Genomic DNA, 18682 nt, shown 5'->3' with positions numbered 1-18682 from the left:
ACGGTTTCTATTAATTTTTTGCAATCTTCAATTCAACACGTCAATCAGTTTTAGATTCTTTCTCGATAGTCTCACCTATTTTCTCATCAAATCTAATTACTCTCTCATTAAAAGTCTCTACACTCTTCAACTGCTAAATGAGATATATAATACTTTCAAAGGATAATTAATTATATATATATATAGGTGTTGTCTGTCCAATGGAAACGAAATAAGTATTAAAAAAGACAGTATGTTGATAAGGTAGCAGCTAGCTAGCTAGCTGTAATTAATGATGTTATTAGCTATACATGATGATGATAAGATCAAAACGAAACGATCGATCGATAGATCATCACGGATGATTCTTTTTTTTTTTTTTTGTGGGGTAATATTATATCATATATATCATTTTCAAAATAATCGTCGATCGCAAATTTCAAGATGTAGGTCCTCCCAACTATTTTTGTATTCCTTCTCTGTCTCAACGTCCGCATTCACTCTTGATCCTTTCAACATTTGATTTCAACATTCTTTTGTATCGGTGATCATACGATGAGTCTCGTACACCACATATTTGATATTTTTATTTTTTAAATTTTTTTAGATTTATTTTTTTAAATTAATTTAATTTTTTTATTTATTATTCATATACTAAATATTTAATAAAAATTAAAAAATGAAAAAAATAGATAATATGTAGTATATTGAATGATGGATTTATATTTAAAATTATATATATATGCGGGCGCGCATGCAATTTTATTTTTTATTTTTTTAATTCTCTTTTTCACACTAAGTACTGAGCGAGCTGCTTGCTTGGCATTGGCAAGAGGTAGACCAATTAATTAAACTCACTGTAGGAATTAAGAAACTCATACATATATGCATCACAGCTGAATGTTGCTAGGTAGCTAGCTAGCTTGCATGTGCAGTATACTATTACCCTTGATAGTTGAAAACTTGAAAATTAATTAATTAATTAATGGTGGTGGGGGATGATTAGGAGTGATGTAGTAATAGTAGTGGAATCAAGGTTAACGACAACCAAGGCATCAACTCATTATAGTGGTTGGCCCATTTTTTTAAAATTTTTTATTCTTAATCATGTCTACTTTTTCTCTAATTTGTCATTGTTTTCTGCTCTTGCTGACTGATTTTTCATATTTTAAGTTCTGATTTCGAGTGAAACTGAAATTGATTCGGCACTGTTAATTTCAACTACTTTTCCTAATGATCAGACCATTGAGATAGACGATTTAAACTGCAGCCAAAGAAGATAAGGCATTGGCCTATATATAAATATATATACATATATTATTTACATATTTGCGGTGTCCAATCTTTCAGCAATCATACAAAATGACAAGATGACAACGCCCCCCACGTATAAAAAAAACGTATGTGAAGACAGCAAGCACCACTTGAATGATCAACCTGATCCAAACTTCAAGTCCCTCACGTCTATGATTCATGCGGTAGCTTTCGCTTAACAACAAAATTAAGTGGTGCCCATCTCTTAAATTTCATTTCTTTAATTGTTTATGATCTGTAGCTACATACCCGATTCAGCTGTTCAAACTTTGACTTTCTATGCAAAGTTACGCTAGTTTTAATACTGATAGACAGCAACATCCATGAGAAAATTGATATATATATATATATACAAGTGGGGTCGTCCTCCATGCCCGGATTCCTAAAAACCAAACTCACCTCTTCCTTGAACGCATAGGCGTACGGGTCCCACCCCTGCACGTAGTACAACGTTTGCAAGTCTATCGTCTGCGACTATATAACATGATTAAGCAGCAGTAGTAGTGGTATAGTACTGCCCTAGCTTCTGGCCTGCATCTTTTAATTCCCTTATTGGTCTCAATTATTTCTCATTTCTTTGGTGGGTGTGGTGTCTCATTGTTGCTGTTGAAGATGAGACAGGTCATCCACGCAATTCGAATAAGAGCATATTAATTTAATTAATTTCAGGCTTACGTAATTAATAAACATTTAATTAACTTTAATTGATGGTTAGTGCATGATCAAGTTTTAGATTCCCCACTATGAAATTCGCGGGTCACCTACTGATCATGATGATCATGATCAACTCAATTCATTATTAATTATTATTCATGTTATGCAAGAAAAATATATACTTTTATATTAATTAGCTATAAAAATCATTAATATTTTTATATATAAAATCGTATTCAATCTTTTCTGATACAGTTTTTTGCTCAATAATTGCGCACCGTAAGTATCAATCTATGTATCAAGCTATTATATATAGCAGCCCCACCTTGCAATATTTTAGACTAATCTTTTATGTTTGACACAAACTCATGGCTGGCTAATTTAAATTCTCATCAGTGTCATTGGGTTCGTTTTTAGTTACTGTTATACTCAGTGACCCTACGGAGCATTTCCACATACACAAAGAAGGCATATGTGGCACTGCACCAGTCGAAGACAACCAACAGCAGAATTCCCAATGTACAAACAGCAGACACCAAAATCTTGTAAAATATAATAATAGAGAATTAGTTAGCATTTTCTCTCAAGTTTTGTAACAGAAAGTATTCCTTTTATTCATTCTCTTAACATGTATAAATATATGCAAATCATTAATGAAAAGTTCACGTTGAATTAGTAAAATCTTGTTCGCATAAGAGTTTTAGTTTAGTGTGTAAGTGCTATATAATCATTTTGAAAAAATAAATAAATACAATATCTACATAAAAAGAAATTAATTTTTTAATGTGAACACTATTATTTTTCCAAGCGACTGCATAATATTTGCAGACTTCACGATTATTTATAGCATTATTCTTTCTGAAGAAAAATAAAAACAAAAAAAAAGTAAAGTTCAGTTGGATCTACACTCATGATCCTACGATTAAATTAATTGTCATAGACTCATAATGTGTCTTAAAAAATTTCTTATTGTGGGAGCAAAGATATGGAGAAGGCATTATTGAGATTTTTCTTTTGTTTTTTTATTAATCATTGTCTTTTTTTAGTGACCACATATTGCCCGTGGGAATTATTAAATATGAAATCCATGCTGTCACCACGTGATAAAGACATAAAGTACTTTGAAATTAAGCCAACAATGATTCGGACAAATATCAATAATCAAAATAGACAAAATAAATATATAAATAAATAGTAGATTAGGATAATTATTTCTTTATTAATTCTTTAGAAACGTATCAAAGGTTCATGTTGTAGCTAAATTTGCTTCAAATTGACAGGCAATATATACATTAGAAAAGTGATATTAAGGATGTCATCTTGCCAAAAGGTGGTAACTTCGGGGTTAAAGTAATTTTAAATATTGGATAAACCCGCTATCATATAATAACAGAAGTTTCACGAACTCTATATACACAGACAACCTAGATACATGAAAGCTATCTAATTTATTGATATAGAAAATGAATTTTTCTATTATGATTATTGACTTAGGCATCAAAGGTGTTCCGTTGATAAAACCGCTGTCATATAATAACAAAAGTCTCACGAACTCTACATACAAAGACAATCTAGATATGTAAAAGCTATCTGATATAGAAAATAGGTTTTTCCTTGTGATTACTGATTTAGATATCAGAAATATTTTTCAGAACTTTCAAGACACTCAATTATTTGATTGCATGTGATCGTATGCGAATAGCGATGAAACACGTCCATAACCGTTTGTAAAATACTTATTTCAAAATATATGGCCACCCTTAGTTTAATGCAATTAATATCTGCTTTAAAAATTGTCTCATTGTTGGACCAATAAAATAAAGTCATATGGAAAAGGATTTGTGATTTTTTTAATGAGTCATTATCGACTTTTTATTTTATTGCCACATTTTGCATGTGAGGATTAAATATGTAACTATTGTCGTCCCTACATTATAACTTGACATTCAAACCGAGGGTAGAACATTATTTTATCAATAGAAGTTACTATTACGTACTCAAAATTTTTGTACTCCATGGACACATTAATATCATATCCAAAAAAAAAAAAATCGTAAACAACAATCTAGATTTATATATGTATTATCAAGAATAGTAATAAATTTAAATGATTGAATGAGTTATATCTTATCTATTTAATATGGATTTAAAAATATAATTTAATCAATAGAAGATGTTTTTAATTTATGGAGGCCCCAAATAACGGGGCCCATGTGCTTGTACAGATAATTCATGTATCACCGTCTTATAGCAACGACTTTGATGGAGGTTTTCATATGGTGACGAATGACTAAAAGACACATGCGAGAAGAAAAAAACACACACAGCTATTAATCATACATTGTTACAAACCTAAAAGAAAAATAACATTATGAGAGAAAGTGTTATTATTTAATGTAAGACTTCTTTCTATATAAGTAAATGATACCTATATATATGAGTACAAAAAAATTTAGATATAGATTAAATCTTAATTGATGGCTAAAGACAGTCGAAAGATGGTTTATATATTACTGTTAATTTGTAAAAAATATTTTAAGCATATAATTTTTTAATATAATTTTTATTTTAAAATTTGAAAAATTTATATTATTTTTTTTGTTTTGTTTGAAAGTTTAAAAAAATTATAATGATTAAGTAATAAATAGGTAAAAAATTTAAAATTTAAAATTAAATAGTACTTTTATATATGTGAACGATTCTTACAAATGAAATTATTATATCCTAAAAACCTTTTGATTGGGAAACCTCGAGATTAGTGTTAATGTTTAAATATTATGGTATTTAATCCTATTTTCCTATATGTCCAATTAAATCAAGATTCAAGACCAATCTGTAAGTAATGATGATGACGAGCTAGACGTTGCAAATAGAGATGATAACCATGACAATAGTATTTGACAGCTAGCTATAGCTAATATGAATGAAGTAATAGTGTTTGTCATGTAGTAATAGTAGTGGAATCAAGATTAACAACAACCAAGGCATCAACTCATTATAGTGATTAGGCAATTTTTTTTAAATTTTTTATTTTTAATCATGTCTACTTTTTCCTTAATTGGTCGTTGTTGTTTTTGATTGATTGAATTAAATAAATTATATATACGTGCATGACATGACAAATGTCACATGATCAGAAATAGTTAAAAATACAATTATTTTCTGGCATGTGGTCAACATGATTAATTCCTTCTAGATTGATATTATTCATCATGTATCCTATAGCCAAAAGATTTTGGGGAAGTATACTTGTTATTGGCATCTCTCAGATACAGAGCGAGAGAGAGATCTAGAGAAAGAGATTAATTCTTAGTGGAGAAGTGAAGGGTTGAATTATTGAGCACAAGCACCTTTTTTTTGCATTTCACCAACTCTTTCTTTAGAGTCATTTTCAGGACTTGCTTTTTGTAAGATGAAAAATCAAACAAAGTCGCGCGTCTTATTTAACTGGAACGAGCATTTAAAGTTTTTAAGTTGCCACACAAAAAGGTGTTGGTTCATTTTATTTATGAATGCAATTAATCAATTCACCCATATAACTGAATCCACCACTCTAGCGACTCTCACTCACTAACCCACTCAAAATCACTATCAATCAATCATTCAATTACAGTATTAATTTTTTTTAAAAGAGCTTAGGCCACTTAATTCATGAGCTAGAGAACCCCTAGCTAGCCTTGAATCATGGGTCCACGCTGCATGGCGTAGAAAAATTATGGTGAGAGTGAGAGGAGGTCTAATCAAATCATGAAAAAAAAACACAGCATGAGTTAAGTGATAAACATAATTTCCCATCAGATTATAACATGAACATGATAATGTATAATTTAACAAATATTTGACTGGTGTGCTTTTATTAAATTCGATCACCTTACAATCTTGATTAATTTTATAAGATTTTTTCTTTCTGTTCTTTTTCATCAAACAGGATTAATTAATGGACCCTCTTTTTATAAGTTATTTGTTTCGATCAATAACCATGCATTATCTTTGCGATCCACCAAAGATAATCTTTACATTAAATAAAGTTATCAAAAGATCTCCTGACAAAATATAAAGCATGAAACTAATCCTCCCGCTAACCTTGTCTTTAGAAGAAGAAGTTAAAGAGGTGCATTATTTTTCAGTTTTTTAAAATAATGCATGTTGACGTTCTATTATCTCTTCTATTTTTTTAAAAAAAGTATTTATTTATAAAAAGATCTAAATTCACAAATTGATATAATTTTATATAATACGTTAGATCTATTTTATAATAAAAATAACTTTATAATCTAATCCGCCTCATAAAACTACATTGAATTTACATTTGTGAGATTTGTTGCGGCTAAAGTATTTATAGTTTTTAAGATAAATGATAGTTGCAGTTTTGAGTGTGTAAACGCCGCACAATTATTTTAAAAAAGTGAATAAATATGAGATCTATATAAAAAAAATTAATTTTTTAATAATAGATCATAATCTTTTTCAAAACGATTACATGACACTTACGCATTTCACGAATGTACGCAGGATTACTCGATTTTTAAATAAGTTTTGAAACAGTGATTCGATCTGCTGTAGGTATCTTATCACCATCATTAAGAATGTGAAAAGAATAAAAATGGGGTCGCGGTTGTTTTCTTTGTGAAAAGCATTTGCCTTTGACAATGATTTTGCACCTTCTACAAGATGTTGACCCCACCAAACTTTGACATTATTAACCAACTCCATTGAATAATCGAGACTTCTGGTTTATGCATTTTCTCCCCACTCACATGAGATTTAGCATCCGGTTTATTATAAATTGATTGTAATGATCCAATGAAATCATATATGTATATATGTTGATTTGATCACTGCTTTTTGAAAAACATATAGCTCATTGATATGAAATTTGAATTAATTAACAGATAAATTGTCGTCTTCACTAAAATGATCGAAATCTAATTTGTGTGAAAAGAAGATGATAAAATAATTAACGCACGTACACGCACACATATGCGCGTGTGTATATATATAGATATATTAAAAAGGAAGAGCTATTGAATTATTGAATTATTAAAAAGTAACAGTCTCCTCTCATCTCTTTGCCCCATATTCTCTCTTCTTCTCCTTCTTTTTCAGAGCTCTCGCTCTCTCTCTCTCTCTCTCTCTTCGTGTGTTTTTGAAGCATCTTAGAGGGCATCGATGGACTCCAGCCCACGCCACCCTCGACCCCACCACCACTGCAACACCAACACCAACAACAACACCCCTCTCCGGCGAAGACGCCAAGGGAATCCGAGCCATGATTTTCTCTCGGTAACCTCTCTCTTCTCCCTCAAGGCATGGCTCTCTGTTACAGTCGATGGTTTGAGAAGAAAGGTTGAGTCTTGGAGGTTTCGGGAAGGAGCAAGACACTGAGACGATATGAGGTTGTATCAAACAATTAGAGGCCTCAAATGAATCAGCAAATAAAAAAAAAAAAGGATGAAGATTTCAAAAATCTACAGAAAATTTTGTTTCCTCGGAAAAAATTAAAGAAAAAAACTCTTTTTTTTTTTCTCTTCAGGCTTGAGAGTCTCTTTTTCCTGAGGCTTCTTCTCTTCCTCAACCTTTGGTTTGGGGATCAGAGAGATAAGATTGACCTGCCTATGGCTTTTCCTCTGAAATCTCTCTCTAAGCTTTGTGGAGGCTATATACAATAAAGAAGAGGAACTGATAGAATTAATCTAGACCGTTAAAATGGCAAGAATCCGTAAAACTGTAGGATGGAAACACAACGAAGATCATGTTAGCTTAACATCAATGGGTGAGGAGTTGAAAAGCAAAAAGACATGGAGTTAAAATTACCATGATCTTCAAGCCAATCGGAGTAATATTTTCCTTCTTCTGCAAATAAAAATCACAGATCATCAAATCCATAAACAAAATAATACATAAATTCAAAAACAGAGAGAGAGAGAGAGAGAGGTTCAGCAAGATGGAGAGCGGAGACAAAGAGATAAGAGAGAAGAGAGAGACGAATGAAAAAATATCACTGACACAACCTCACTAAAGACCAAAACATCCTTATATAAACGGACACAAAGGAAGAAAACAAAAGGTTAAAAAAGTAACTATACAATAAATACGGAAGAAAAAAAATGGAATGTGTAAATTTACTACTCATTTTTGTAGAAGCGCGATAGGCACTTATTATTATAGAGAGATGTATGTATGTAGCTATTAAATAAGTGCCAATGAGGTGAACAGTGATTTTTTGTCCAATTTTATTTTATTCTGATTCTTTCCATTTTATTCTCTTCAACCATCCAATTTTTCCTTTCTTACCCCTACTTTTATGACATATTTTCTTTTTTTGCCCCTGGTTTATGACATCTTTCCATTTTGTTTTCTTCTACTTTTTTCGAATGATTTCTTTTCCTTTTTTATCCCTACTTTTATGACATATTCCCATTCTTTTTCCCTTCACGTATTTCTCGAATTTCTTGAACTTCAGCAAATAACTCATACCCACAGAGACGAAACGAATACAGATCGATTCAAAATCGAAACAAAATAGATCTAAAGAAAAGAACAAAATTTTCCTTAGACCATTAGACAAATTTATAGTCAGATTTGTACAAATAGAAACAAAATCTGTTCAAATTTGTAAGGATTGAAAGAAGATTTCATACCCATATGTTCAGATAGAAAGAAAATCCCTATAAATTTGTATAAGTTAACTACATAAATTATACCCATTTACACTCAATGAAATAAAATCTAAAAAGAAGATGTAATACATATAGATCTAAAGAAAATAGCAAAATCTCCTTAGACCATTAGAAAATTTTCCACTTGGATTTGTAGAAAAATAAATCAAATCTGATAAAATTTGTGACGATTCAGAAAGCATTTCATACCTATATGACGACAAGCAAAAAAAAATTCTTTAGATTTGTAACAATTCACAAACAAAATTTCTAAGAAACAAATAGACAGACAGACAGACAGATGAAAGAGATGGAGAGGTGGGAGTTGTTTTTCGTAGACGACGACCTGAGAGATTACAGCTTCATCCAGTGATGGAGAGAGAGAGGGAGAGAAGTGGTCATAGCTTCGTTGACTGACCGAGAAAGAAATGGAGATGCTGACAGTTGTTCTTTGTTTCTTACTTTTTATTATGTTTGGTTTAACTTTTGTAAATTTATGGCTTATTTTAAATCTGTTTTGAGTTTTGTTTTTATTTACTTTCTCATTTATCATTTACGATTATTATTTTTTTCAACTCGGCACGTTGTGCTCTACCTAGTATATATATATATATAAAGAAAAATTTTAAACATAAGCCAACACATCACACTTTTTTTATTTATTTTTATTCTTTTCTTTTATCAAATATTTGGTATATAGATAAAGAGTAGAAAAATTTAATTGATTTAAGAAAAATAAACTCAAAAAAAATTAAAAAGTAAATAAATAAATGTGTAGTGTGTGATGTGTGTGCTTATGCATAGCTTGCTGGGCTCCGATAAAACAAAAACAAAGGAAAAGTCGGATCTAAATTATTAAAAGGGCGTAATTAATTAAGTGGGTACTATTTAAAAGAAAACTCGATACGAAGACTTGACGTTACAACTTACAAGACTTTGTGCTATCAAAATCTGTTATACAAACTAGTCTATATCTCTTTATTATTATATTTGAATTGCATACAAACTACAAAGCATAGTTACAATTTGTTGAATGAATTCAGCTTGGCCTCTTTATATGGCATGGCCCCTCTTTACTTATAAGCATAAGAATACAAGGAATTTGAATTAAAGATCACTAAATAACAGAATGTCTTCAAGAGTTGGAACTCTTCGAGTTATCTTGATCTCTTTGAGAAATATTTTCGTGCTTGACTCTTTCATCATTATCCTTAACACTATTTATAAGAAAAATGCATAAGATCATAAGTTTTCTTGTTTTCTGTCTGAATATTTTACATTATACTCCATACGCTTAATAATTAAAGATCAAACGACGATGCTAATAAGACCGATGGAGTACCGGTGAAATGACCGATGTAGTGTAAAAAAAATAAAAAATTATTTTTTTCTTCTTTTACTTTAATCATTTTTTACATAGTTTTAAATATTTTTAAAAAATACAAAAATATATTTATTTATTAATATTTACTTTCTTAATCATTAAATAAAATAAAAAAATAAAAAATTCAATCGGTTAAATTTATCAGTTCAATTAGCATTTTCCTTAGTACTCGATCTAGTGGACAATTTGTTGCTTAATTTCTCAACGTACATGTTGAAAAATCACGAGCTAACATCTAATTTGGATAAATGAATCATAGTTATATAGTATTATAGGCTTTTAAAGTACTTCAAAACATTAAAAGGCGGTCTATTATTTGGTTGATCCAACTGATCTACAAGACGTAAGCTTTCAGAAGCATGCATGCATTGATCAGGCTTCCAAATAATTTATTCATATGGTAAGGAGCTAGCAGTACCACATTGAGATGTAGAATATTCATGGATCGCAATACTACATATTTAATACTGAATGTTTTGTGCATCCAAATACAGGAAATGACTGGCTACGGAATCGGACCCCTGGGACCGTTGGGGGGTGGAGGCGGAGACCTTGGTATTTTGAATTGAGGTGGAGGCGGACGAAATCGTGTTGGTGGAGGCGGGGCTTTCCATGGTCGTGCGTTGACCGTCACCACCTTATCGCCTGTAAGTATTGCAGCAGAAAATTGAAGTTATAAAAAGAAAAATGCAAACAAAAAGGTTTAATAAAAGGAAGATCAGCAATTGCAGACAAAAATACGGGGGAATACTCTTACCCACTGTAGACATGCTCCAAGGAAGAAGAAGGGTACCAAAGACCAAAAAACTGAGGAGGTGGTATTGTTTGAACCCAATCAGCAGCTTCATTTTGCCTTTGGGAAAAACATGTATGAATTAACACTATATATATACACAATATATGGTTTGTTTCCCAGCAGTTTCCAGCCTTCGCTGTCCAAGTAGTCCCATTGCTTTCACTTGACTTGACTGTGTCAAAGTTTGGCAATTAGCCTTTCACATTCCAAATTACTTATGGACACCTTTTTTTTTTTTGCCCGAGGTGATTTGCATAAAATGTTTGTTTGTTTTCGATGTCTTCTTTTTCTCTGTCTCTCTTCTACTTGCACAAACAAACAAATGGAAAGAAAAATCCCCGTTCAAATACTTATAGCTGAAGAAATTGACTCGATGGATGATGTTAGGGTGAAGAAGTTTTATTTGAATTTGCTCCTGAAGGGAAAACGAATATCTATTGAAAGTGTGGTCAATGCATTCACGCGAATTAATGTTCAATATATGGAAATATAATACTAGAGAAAAGGAAATATAAGAGAGAGAGGGGTAGGGGGTAGGGTCTCTCAACAAACATTTATTGTGACAAGACTTTGCAATAGAAAGTGTCTCGAACCCCCCTCCTTTTGCATTATTGGATAGGCTATGTGGACAGAAGCTACTTCTTAGCAAAAGATAGCACCAGCCAGCTTTCGAAAAGTGGCGGGAGAGCTAGATATCGTGCAAATGACAACACATCGAACTTCCAAACGGAGGCTAAGCACGTGTAGAAGAAGCTGAAGAACGACTTGCTGACCAAAAAATGGAGCATCCGAGTAGGAGGCGAGGGGAAAGAAGGGAGGAGTCGTGGTGGGATGGCAAGCAGCCATGAAAGTGCAGTCTGCTAAGGGGGGGCTTGGTAACGAGAGAAGGAAGTTGCGAGGAAGGCACGATTCAAATGGCCAATTATTTTGCATAGCTTTTAGCAGAATATATCTATCCAACTCATAGGTGGGATCCACTGATCCAAATTGTCCGAATGAATCCAGCGTGGAACTAAATAATCAATGGGAAGCGAATTATAATGCTGATTGCAATGACTTTTTGATTTGAAGTGGTTTGTAGAATAAAATGATTAATTTTTTACCATGCGAATTGGTGAAAACGAGCTTTGGACCCCGCTAAACCTACTCCTCCCTCGTTTTCTTTGCATCCCTCCTCCTCTCTCCTTCACGTTCACACCAGCCAGCTGACCTCGCATACCATGAACTCAAGTCTTCCCCTTCCCCCCGGCGGTGGTTTTACTTGTTTTGCGTTTTTTTATGGTATGGATGCATTACGATTCGATGAATAAATAAAACATGAGAAATACCATTTTCAAATTCTAACAGAGGTAGCACTTGCTTCCAAAACCTGTACAGCAGAAGTGGGATTCTCTCTTCTTCTTTTTTCGTGTTTCTTTTTTGCCTGAATATACAAATTCTGGGATTGCTGTTGTGCGGATTATACGCCAGAAGGCTTATAACGATTTAAGAGCAAAAAAAAATGGGAACAATGATGAAGACAAAGACATTCCAAAACCAAGACTCAGCTTGACAGAAAACCCTAATTCCAAAAATTTGTACTTCACCTCCTTTCAGCTGCCGGAAACCTCAGCAACTGATTTCTTTGACTTCATTATTAGATCCATTGAGAGCCCTATGGAGGATGGCTTGAATGCACGGATAAACTTATGTGATGAAGCTCTATGGGGGTCGTCTTTACTGGTTTTCCTCCTAGAAGGTCCCCCACCAGCCCCAATACTTCTGACAGATCCTGATGACTTTGAATTAAACATTGATGAGCCAAAAGAAACATCAGGTGCACCAAACGATACGGGGCCTTTACGTGATGGATCTAGTTGATGTCCAACCGCTCCATCTTGATGGGGAGGTGGGAATTTCTCACTCTTGCTCTTGGCATTTGCTTGTGTCACAATTCTCCACCTCTGCAAATCAGTACAAATGAAGATTATTGTCAAAAGTTGCATCGTCAAAGCAAGTCGACAGTAAGAATGCATCTTGATCAGGCTACAATTCCCCAACACCATGTTCTTTAGCAATAAAAGATGTGACGTGTGACAGCCTAAAAGATCATCAGCCTAAAATGGAGTAGACGCCAATAAAGAGATTTCTAAAGTTTCGCTCACCAATTGTCGATAAGAGTATTGATCACGTCTTAAATGATATAAAATATTACTGACAATTATGGCACTTGTCAGTGTATAACCATGATGCAACTAATGTAAAGATAAGGGGCAGTACATAGCTTGGTGGTATAGATACGGAGTAGGCAATGTAGGCAAGTTCGGGTTCAGAGGATTTCGACATCCCTCTTAAGTGCCTTGGGTGAAAGTCTGGTGGAATTCAGTGTAGAATAGAGGCTTTTCTGTCTATTCACCAAAAATTTAAAACAGACAAGCATGTATAGAAGCAAAAAACTCATCTCACATACATCTAAGTTTCCTTGAATCTCTGCATTGGCTTCTGGAGCTGGAACTGCCCGACCAACACGCTCACGAGCTCTAACTCTTCTCACACCATCAACAGCATTAGCTTTCCCACTTAGACCTCTTTGCCTGAAGATGAAATTAGATTTAATCCTATTTTTATTTAGCCAATACCACTCAAGATCTAACAAAATGAAGAAAAAATGATAGCCAACCTTCTAGCTTCTTCATCTCTTAATTTCACATCCAATTCTTTGCTTGGTGGATACTTCGGTAAGCTTGATGCCTCACAAGCATAAGGTTCAGTGGTAAAGAACTGTATACAGAAACCAAATGTATGATTATACTCTGCATATGAAGCCAATTTGTGTTCCACAAATAAATTATCAAACACAACTCCGAAGACAGTAGCAGATATTTGGCAACTTTATGATAACCATTTTTCTTTTGATGACAAAAGGGAAAAAAAAAAAGGACCATATTCAGAAGAGATTACATCTCACAAACGCCTTTGGATAACCAACAAATATTATGTTAGCCACGTACAAAAACAAAATATATGAATACTACAAAAATATAAAACAGATCAATATCTACCTCACTATTTAGAGCGGCTGTGGCAGTGCCTCGTTCACCAGGGTCTATTGAAAGAAGAGATTCTATCAGAGGTAGAGAAGAAGGTGGAAAGTCCTTGAAAGTTTCTGCAACACAACGTTTGTACGGCTGTTGCGGCTTAAAAAGTGTTGCATTTGGCAGCCTATATTTCCTCCAATATTCTTCAGATGGTGAGCCGCATAATTTAAATATCTTATGCAGTTGTTCCACCTAAGCAGAAAAGGAATCCAAGAGTCAAATGCCAATTTGACTTCAAAAAATAAAAAACAACATCAACAGAGTATACTGCCAAGGTAAATACCACAAATCTAATAGCATAAACCTTATCAAGGTATTTTATGCACATGCATACAATACACACACCTAGTTGTGTTAAACTAAGAAAAGCTCTGTAGCTGGTGCACTTAGATGACGAGAGCTTCACCTGAATCGCCACAAAAATTTTATTTGGGTTGAAAAGATAGGAGTTGTTTACTGCTATTCAACACAAACATGCGCATGCACACACCCAAGATTGAAGAGCCAATACTAACATTTTACATAAGAATCATGCTTAGTTTCACTTTGAACATTTTGTGCTTTTTATCATACAACATTTTAGAATAAGTGGCTTAATCCATATGTATATTACTGATTACCCTAATATTGATGTTTCATTCAACAGGCAAATCGTGAGATGGACTGGGTAGAATGATTTTGGTTTTGATTGACATCAGGTGTCCTAGAACAAAGTCCCGGCTAATACCAAGGTTGCATACGCCCTAGGTAAGGAGTTTACGGCAAGTGCACCTCGAGTAATTCAAGGGGGAGTTCCCCCAGTTCGATGGTCCCTAAAAATTGTTTGCACCCAAGAGGGCTCAAACCTTAGACCTGGAGGAAGTATACCACACCGATCAAATGATTTTAAACCAATCTGGACAAAAAATGAGCACCCTGAACATAGTGGTGCCCAAAGAATATAGAACCATCACATAATTTTTTTCACAGCATAGATGCATTATGAAAAATTTCATTGAAACTTGTAACCTTAAGAATAGAGTAACTCTATGAAAACTAAACAAGTGATACCTCCGTCCGTCCTGGCATGATTGGCTTTCCAGAAAGCAACTCCGCCAAGATGCAGCCAGCACTCCAAAGGTCCACACCAATCCCATAGAATGTAGCCCCAAGAAGAAGTTCGGGGGGGCGGTACCATAGCGTGACAACTCGACTAGTCATAGGTTGTTTCTGCCCAGGTTCATAAAAGGTAGCCAGTCCAAAATCTGCAATTTTTAAAACTCCTTCATTGTCAATTAGCAGATTGGAACCCTTGATGTCACGGTGTAAAACACCTCGGCTGTGGCAATGCTCAAGCCCAGACAGCAACTGCTTCATATAGCACTTGACCTGTCGCGGAATATTTTGAGATAATCGACCTATCAGCGCAACATTTCTTCCACATAGAACAAAGCGCTTGAAAATAAGAAAAGGGAAGTAAACCTTAAAGGCCCTAACAGAGGGAGAAATATTCCTTTCTGTTAATGTGTAATTTGAAGCCCATCTATCCATTTACATTAACAAAGTGCCTTTTTCCGATGAACTTTTTAGCATATAATATTCTTTTTAAAATTACCTATCAAAAAAAATTTATGTTTAAAATCAAATTTTCATTAATAATTTTTTTATAAGAATTTTATTAATAGGAATCTAGGCAAAGTCAAAGTATCAGGAATTTCCATTAAGAAATTAATCAGCCCTAAAAAAATTGAGAGTTCCCCACTTTCATGCATATCTATAGTTTGACAATCAACAGTAGGACTTCCCCAAGCCATGGCAACAGTTTTGTTTTCACCACATACAATCTAAGGTAAGAGAATTTTGTATCTAGAATCACTGACATTTTTGTAAATCGTTTGTTTTCTTTCAAATGGTTGTTGGATCAAATAGCATCTACTCCCTCCTAAAACAAGTAGTGGAATACGAGGAACAAGCTCAACCCCATATAGATGCTTGACTTGTGCTTACCTATAAAAAAAATTAAAAAATAAAAGTCTCTGTAAAAACCATTTCAAATTAGGTTATATTTCTTATCTATCCTTCCCTTAGAAAGGATAGATACAACAACACAAAGCTAACGATTTAGGTTCTGTTCGTTGGCAAGTGAGAGTTGTTTTATACTTGTTGGAATAAAAAGGTAAACTTGACCTAGAAAAAATGGATTTTCAACGACCATAGCAACATTAAATAGTTTAATTAGTTATGCATTTCGATCAACAGATTGTTGTAAGGAAGTTTGTAAATCAAAAGATAATGGGCGCCAAAATATGCAAATCCAACAGAAAAACATGCATCATTCATTATTCCATACATCCAAAAAACCACTGGGGGACAAATCAAAAGGGGATGCATCTTCACCCCCGCCCAACCCCCCCCCCCCCCCCCCCCAAAAAAAAAAAAAAATCAAAGTTAAAAATTTAAAATTTTATAGACCTCCCCAAAATTTTTAAAAACAAAATAAAAAAATTTATTTATTTATTTATTTATTTTCACATGTACAAAAATTCAATCTAGCCACCTTAGGTTAAGATCCTTACCTTCATCCCAGGGCACAGTAATTTCTTAATCATGCACTATTATCAAATACTACTTATCTGTCACCTACTCTCTTTCGTTGCAAAGAAACTTAAGAAAAGTGTAATGATTTTAAATCTTATAGTTAAACCAATCCACTTAAACAAACTGACAATCCCAATTAAATCAAGCTAAAAAAGTTGACTATTCTAAATGAGCGAAGGTTTAACTTTCTCATGTTATAAATCAATAAAATGTTAAAGGCAATTTCTTTTTTGATCTAGAGCTTTCTCATTAATTAAATTTCTTACTATTTCCCTTAAAAAGCTCGGTAACTCCAATTTATAGAACTGCATAACAAGGAAATTTCGATGAATTTTCAAGCCCAAAATGATACAAAACAAACCATCATATGACAGGCTTCAGGTACTATAAAATCATAGGAAACACCAACTTGGATATCTCCCACACAAGGTTATGGGACCCATTAAACAACCCAAGAAAGGTCCGCCAGTACCATCAAAAGCTCAAACACCAAAATAAAACCAAAACTACAAACACAGCCATATACCAACCAATATCCCAAATTACACCAAAAAAAAAATGAAAAATGAAAATCTGCAACACGTGCAAAGAAAAGCGTAAAACCGGCCCTGAAAGGCACTTGCTGTAACAATTATCATTTTGATACAAGATAAGCTTCAGTAAATAACAAACTTGTCCCCAATATTAACAAGACAGAAAACGCACACAAAGTCCACTTCAACAAAATTTCGTGAATATCATTTAATGAAAATTGTACGAATAAGATAAGCTCCTATTAACAACAAAGTGGTAAATTTAACTTGTGCCCAATATTTAAAATAAAAAATAAAAAATAAAAAAAAATAAAAAAAATAAAAAAAGATAAAAGGAGCACGCACCCAAAATCCCCTTCAACAAAATTTTGTGAAAATCGTTTAATGAGAATTTTACGAACGAGACAAACTCCTATTAACAACAAAGTGGAAATGAAAATGAACCTGTGGTTCAGTGAACTTTACTCCTTGGCAAGCTGCGAGCCCAGCGAGATCGTGTTCCATGTACTCGAAAACCAAGTAAAGACTACAAGACATTCTTGAAGTGACCAAGCCTTCGAGCTTAACCACATTGGGGTGATCAAGGCGGCGCAGAACAAGAATCTCTCTGGCCATGAATCTTATACTTTCAGGCTCTAAATTATCGAACCTAACCTTCTTCAGAGCAACTATTTTCCCAGTTATTAGATCCTTTGCTTTATATACATTGCTATAAGTCCCTTGCCCGATCTGAACAACAAAAACTCAAAAAATGATATATTTCAACAATTATAATAATAAGGCCATTTTGATTTCAATATACCAAATTGGGAGAAAACCAAGATTTAAACTTGAGCTTATTACAATGGATAATGGAATCGAAATTGGGGATTTTTGAGAACCTTGGCGAGCTTCTCGAATGTGTTGGCGCGGCGAGGAGTCCAATCCTTGATGGCGTCGCCGGCGAACTCAACGAGCCAGGTCGGCCAGCCTTGCTCATTTTTCAGGAAAAGGTCCTGGCGAGGCTTCCGGCGATCTGGCGCCGGGAATTCGCCGGTGTATCTCGTCTTATTCTGCCTACCTTTCTCGGCAGCGTCCTCCCTGGCCCTAACGGTGGGGACGCCGTCCGTGACGGGAATATCCTCGGTGCTGCGGCGACGTCTGCGGTTTTCTCCATCGTGGGTAGGGCGGTGTTCGGTAGCGGATGTGCTGAGAAGACAACCCATCCGTCAGGGCGTCGATGCGGAGTAGTGTTGGTGGCGGCGCATCGGGAATGAAGAGATGAATGCTAGCCCGACAGCGTGAAACCGCTGCTTAGGATCTTCAAAGCCGGCGATTCGCGCAGCAGAGTCCAACGATGTCGTATTAATAACTGCGGCGAGAGATGGTGGTGGCGGTTCTCTTCTCAGGCGAGTGTACGGAACAGAGAGGATGAAGGAGGAGGAGAAGAAACGTAAAACGAGTGAGAGAGCGAGAAACAGCGAGTGTAAACGCTTCGATATTTGTTGAAATGGGGAGAAATAGGGCGTGGTGTTGGGAATAATTACGGAGAGTACCACTCTGGTGTATGAGATGGGAGTTTTGTCAGAGAAATGGCGGGTAGGATTCAATGCGGCAGCGGGACCAGCTTTACACTGTCAAGATAAAAAAAATATCTGATCGAAAAAAGATTAATTATTATTATGATGATGATGACGCCATCAAAAGTGGCGGATTTTTTTTTTTTTTTA

General features: G+C 34.2%; 1 protein-coding gene across 1 annotated transcript; it reads right to left on the bottom strand.

Moving 5' to 3' along the window:
- Positions 1–10275: 10275 nt before the first annotated feature.
- Positions 10276–18523, bottom strand: LOC122280945 (probable serine/threonine-protein kinase At1g54610). The gene is made up of 8 exons (XM_043092087.1): positions 17855–18523; positions 17418–17702; positions 14914–15231; positions 13828–14055; positions 13446–13546; positions 13236–13359; positions 10748–12729; positions 10276–10635 (listed from the first exon to the last, which is right to left on the bottom strand). Exons 1-7 carry the CDS (start codon positions 18176–18178, stop codon positions 12379–12381), a joined length of 1731 nt encoding a protein of 576 aa, XP_042948021.1. The 5' UTR covers positions 18179–18523; the 3' UTR covers positions 10276–10635; positions 10748–12378.
- Positions 18524–18682: the final 159 nt, after the last annotated feature.

This window comes from Carya illinoinensis, chromosome 11, assembly GCF_018687715.1.
Source record: "Carya illinoinensis cultivar Pawnee chromosome 11, C.illinoinensisPawnee_v1, whole genome shotgun sequence".
Lineage (NCBI taxonomy): Eukaryota > Viridiplantae > Streptophyta > Magnoliopsida > Fagales > Juglandaceae > Carya > Carya illinoinensis.
Note: the sequence above shows the minus strand (reverse complement) of the source record. Positions and strands in the feature narration are given on the sequence as shown.

Bases quoted from the DNA above. Each gene is read 5' to 3' on its own strand.
- LOC122280945 (XM_043092087.1), bottom strand. From the start codon at position 18,178: ATGGGTTGTCTTCTCAGCACATCCGCTACCGAACACCGCCCTACCCAC. The intron at 14,056-14,913 runs GTATCACTTGTT...TTTTCTGCTTAG, and splicing joins TCATGCCAGGACGGACGGAG to GTGGAACAACTGCATAAGAT. The intron at 12,730-13,235 runs GTATGTGAGATG...ACTGATTTGCAG, and splicing joins AGATTCAAGGAAACTTAGAT to AGGTGGAGAATTGTGACACA.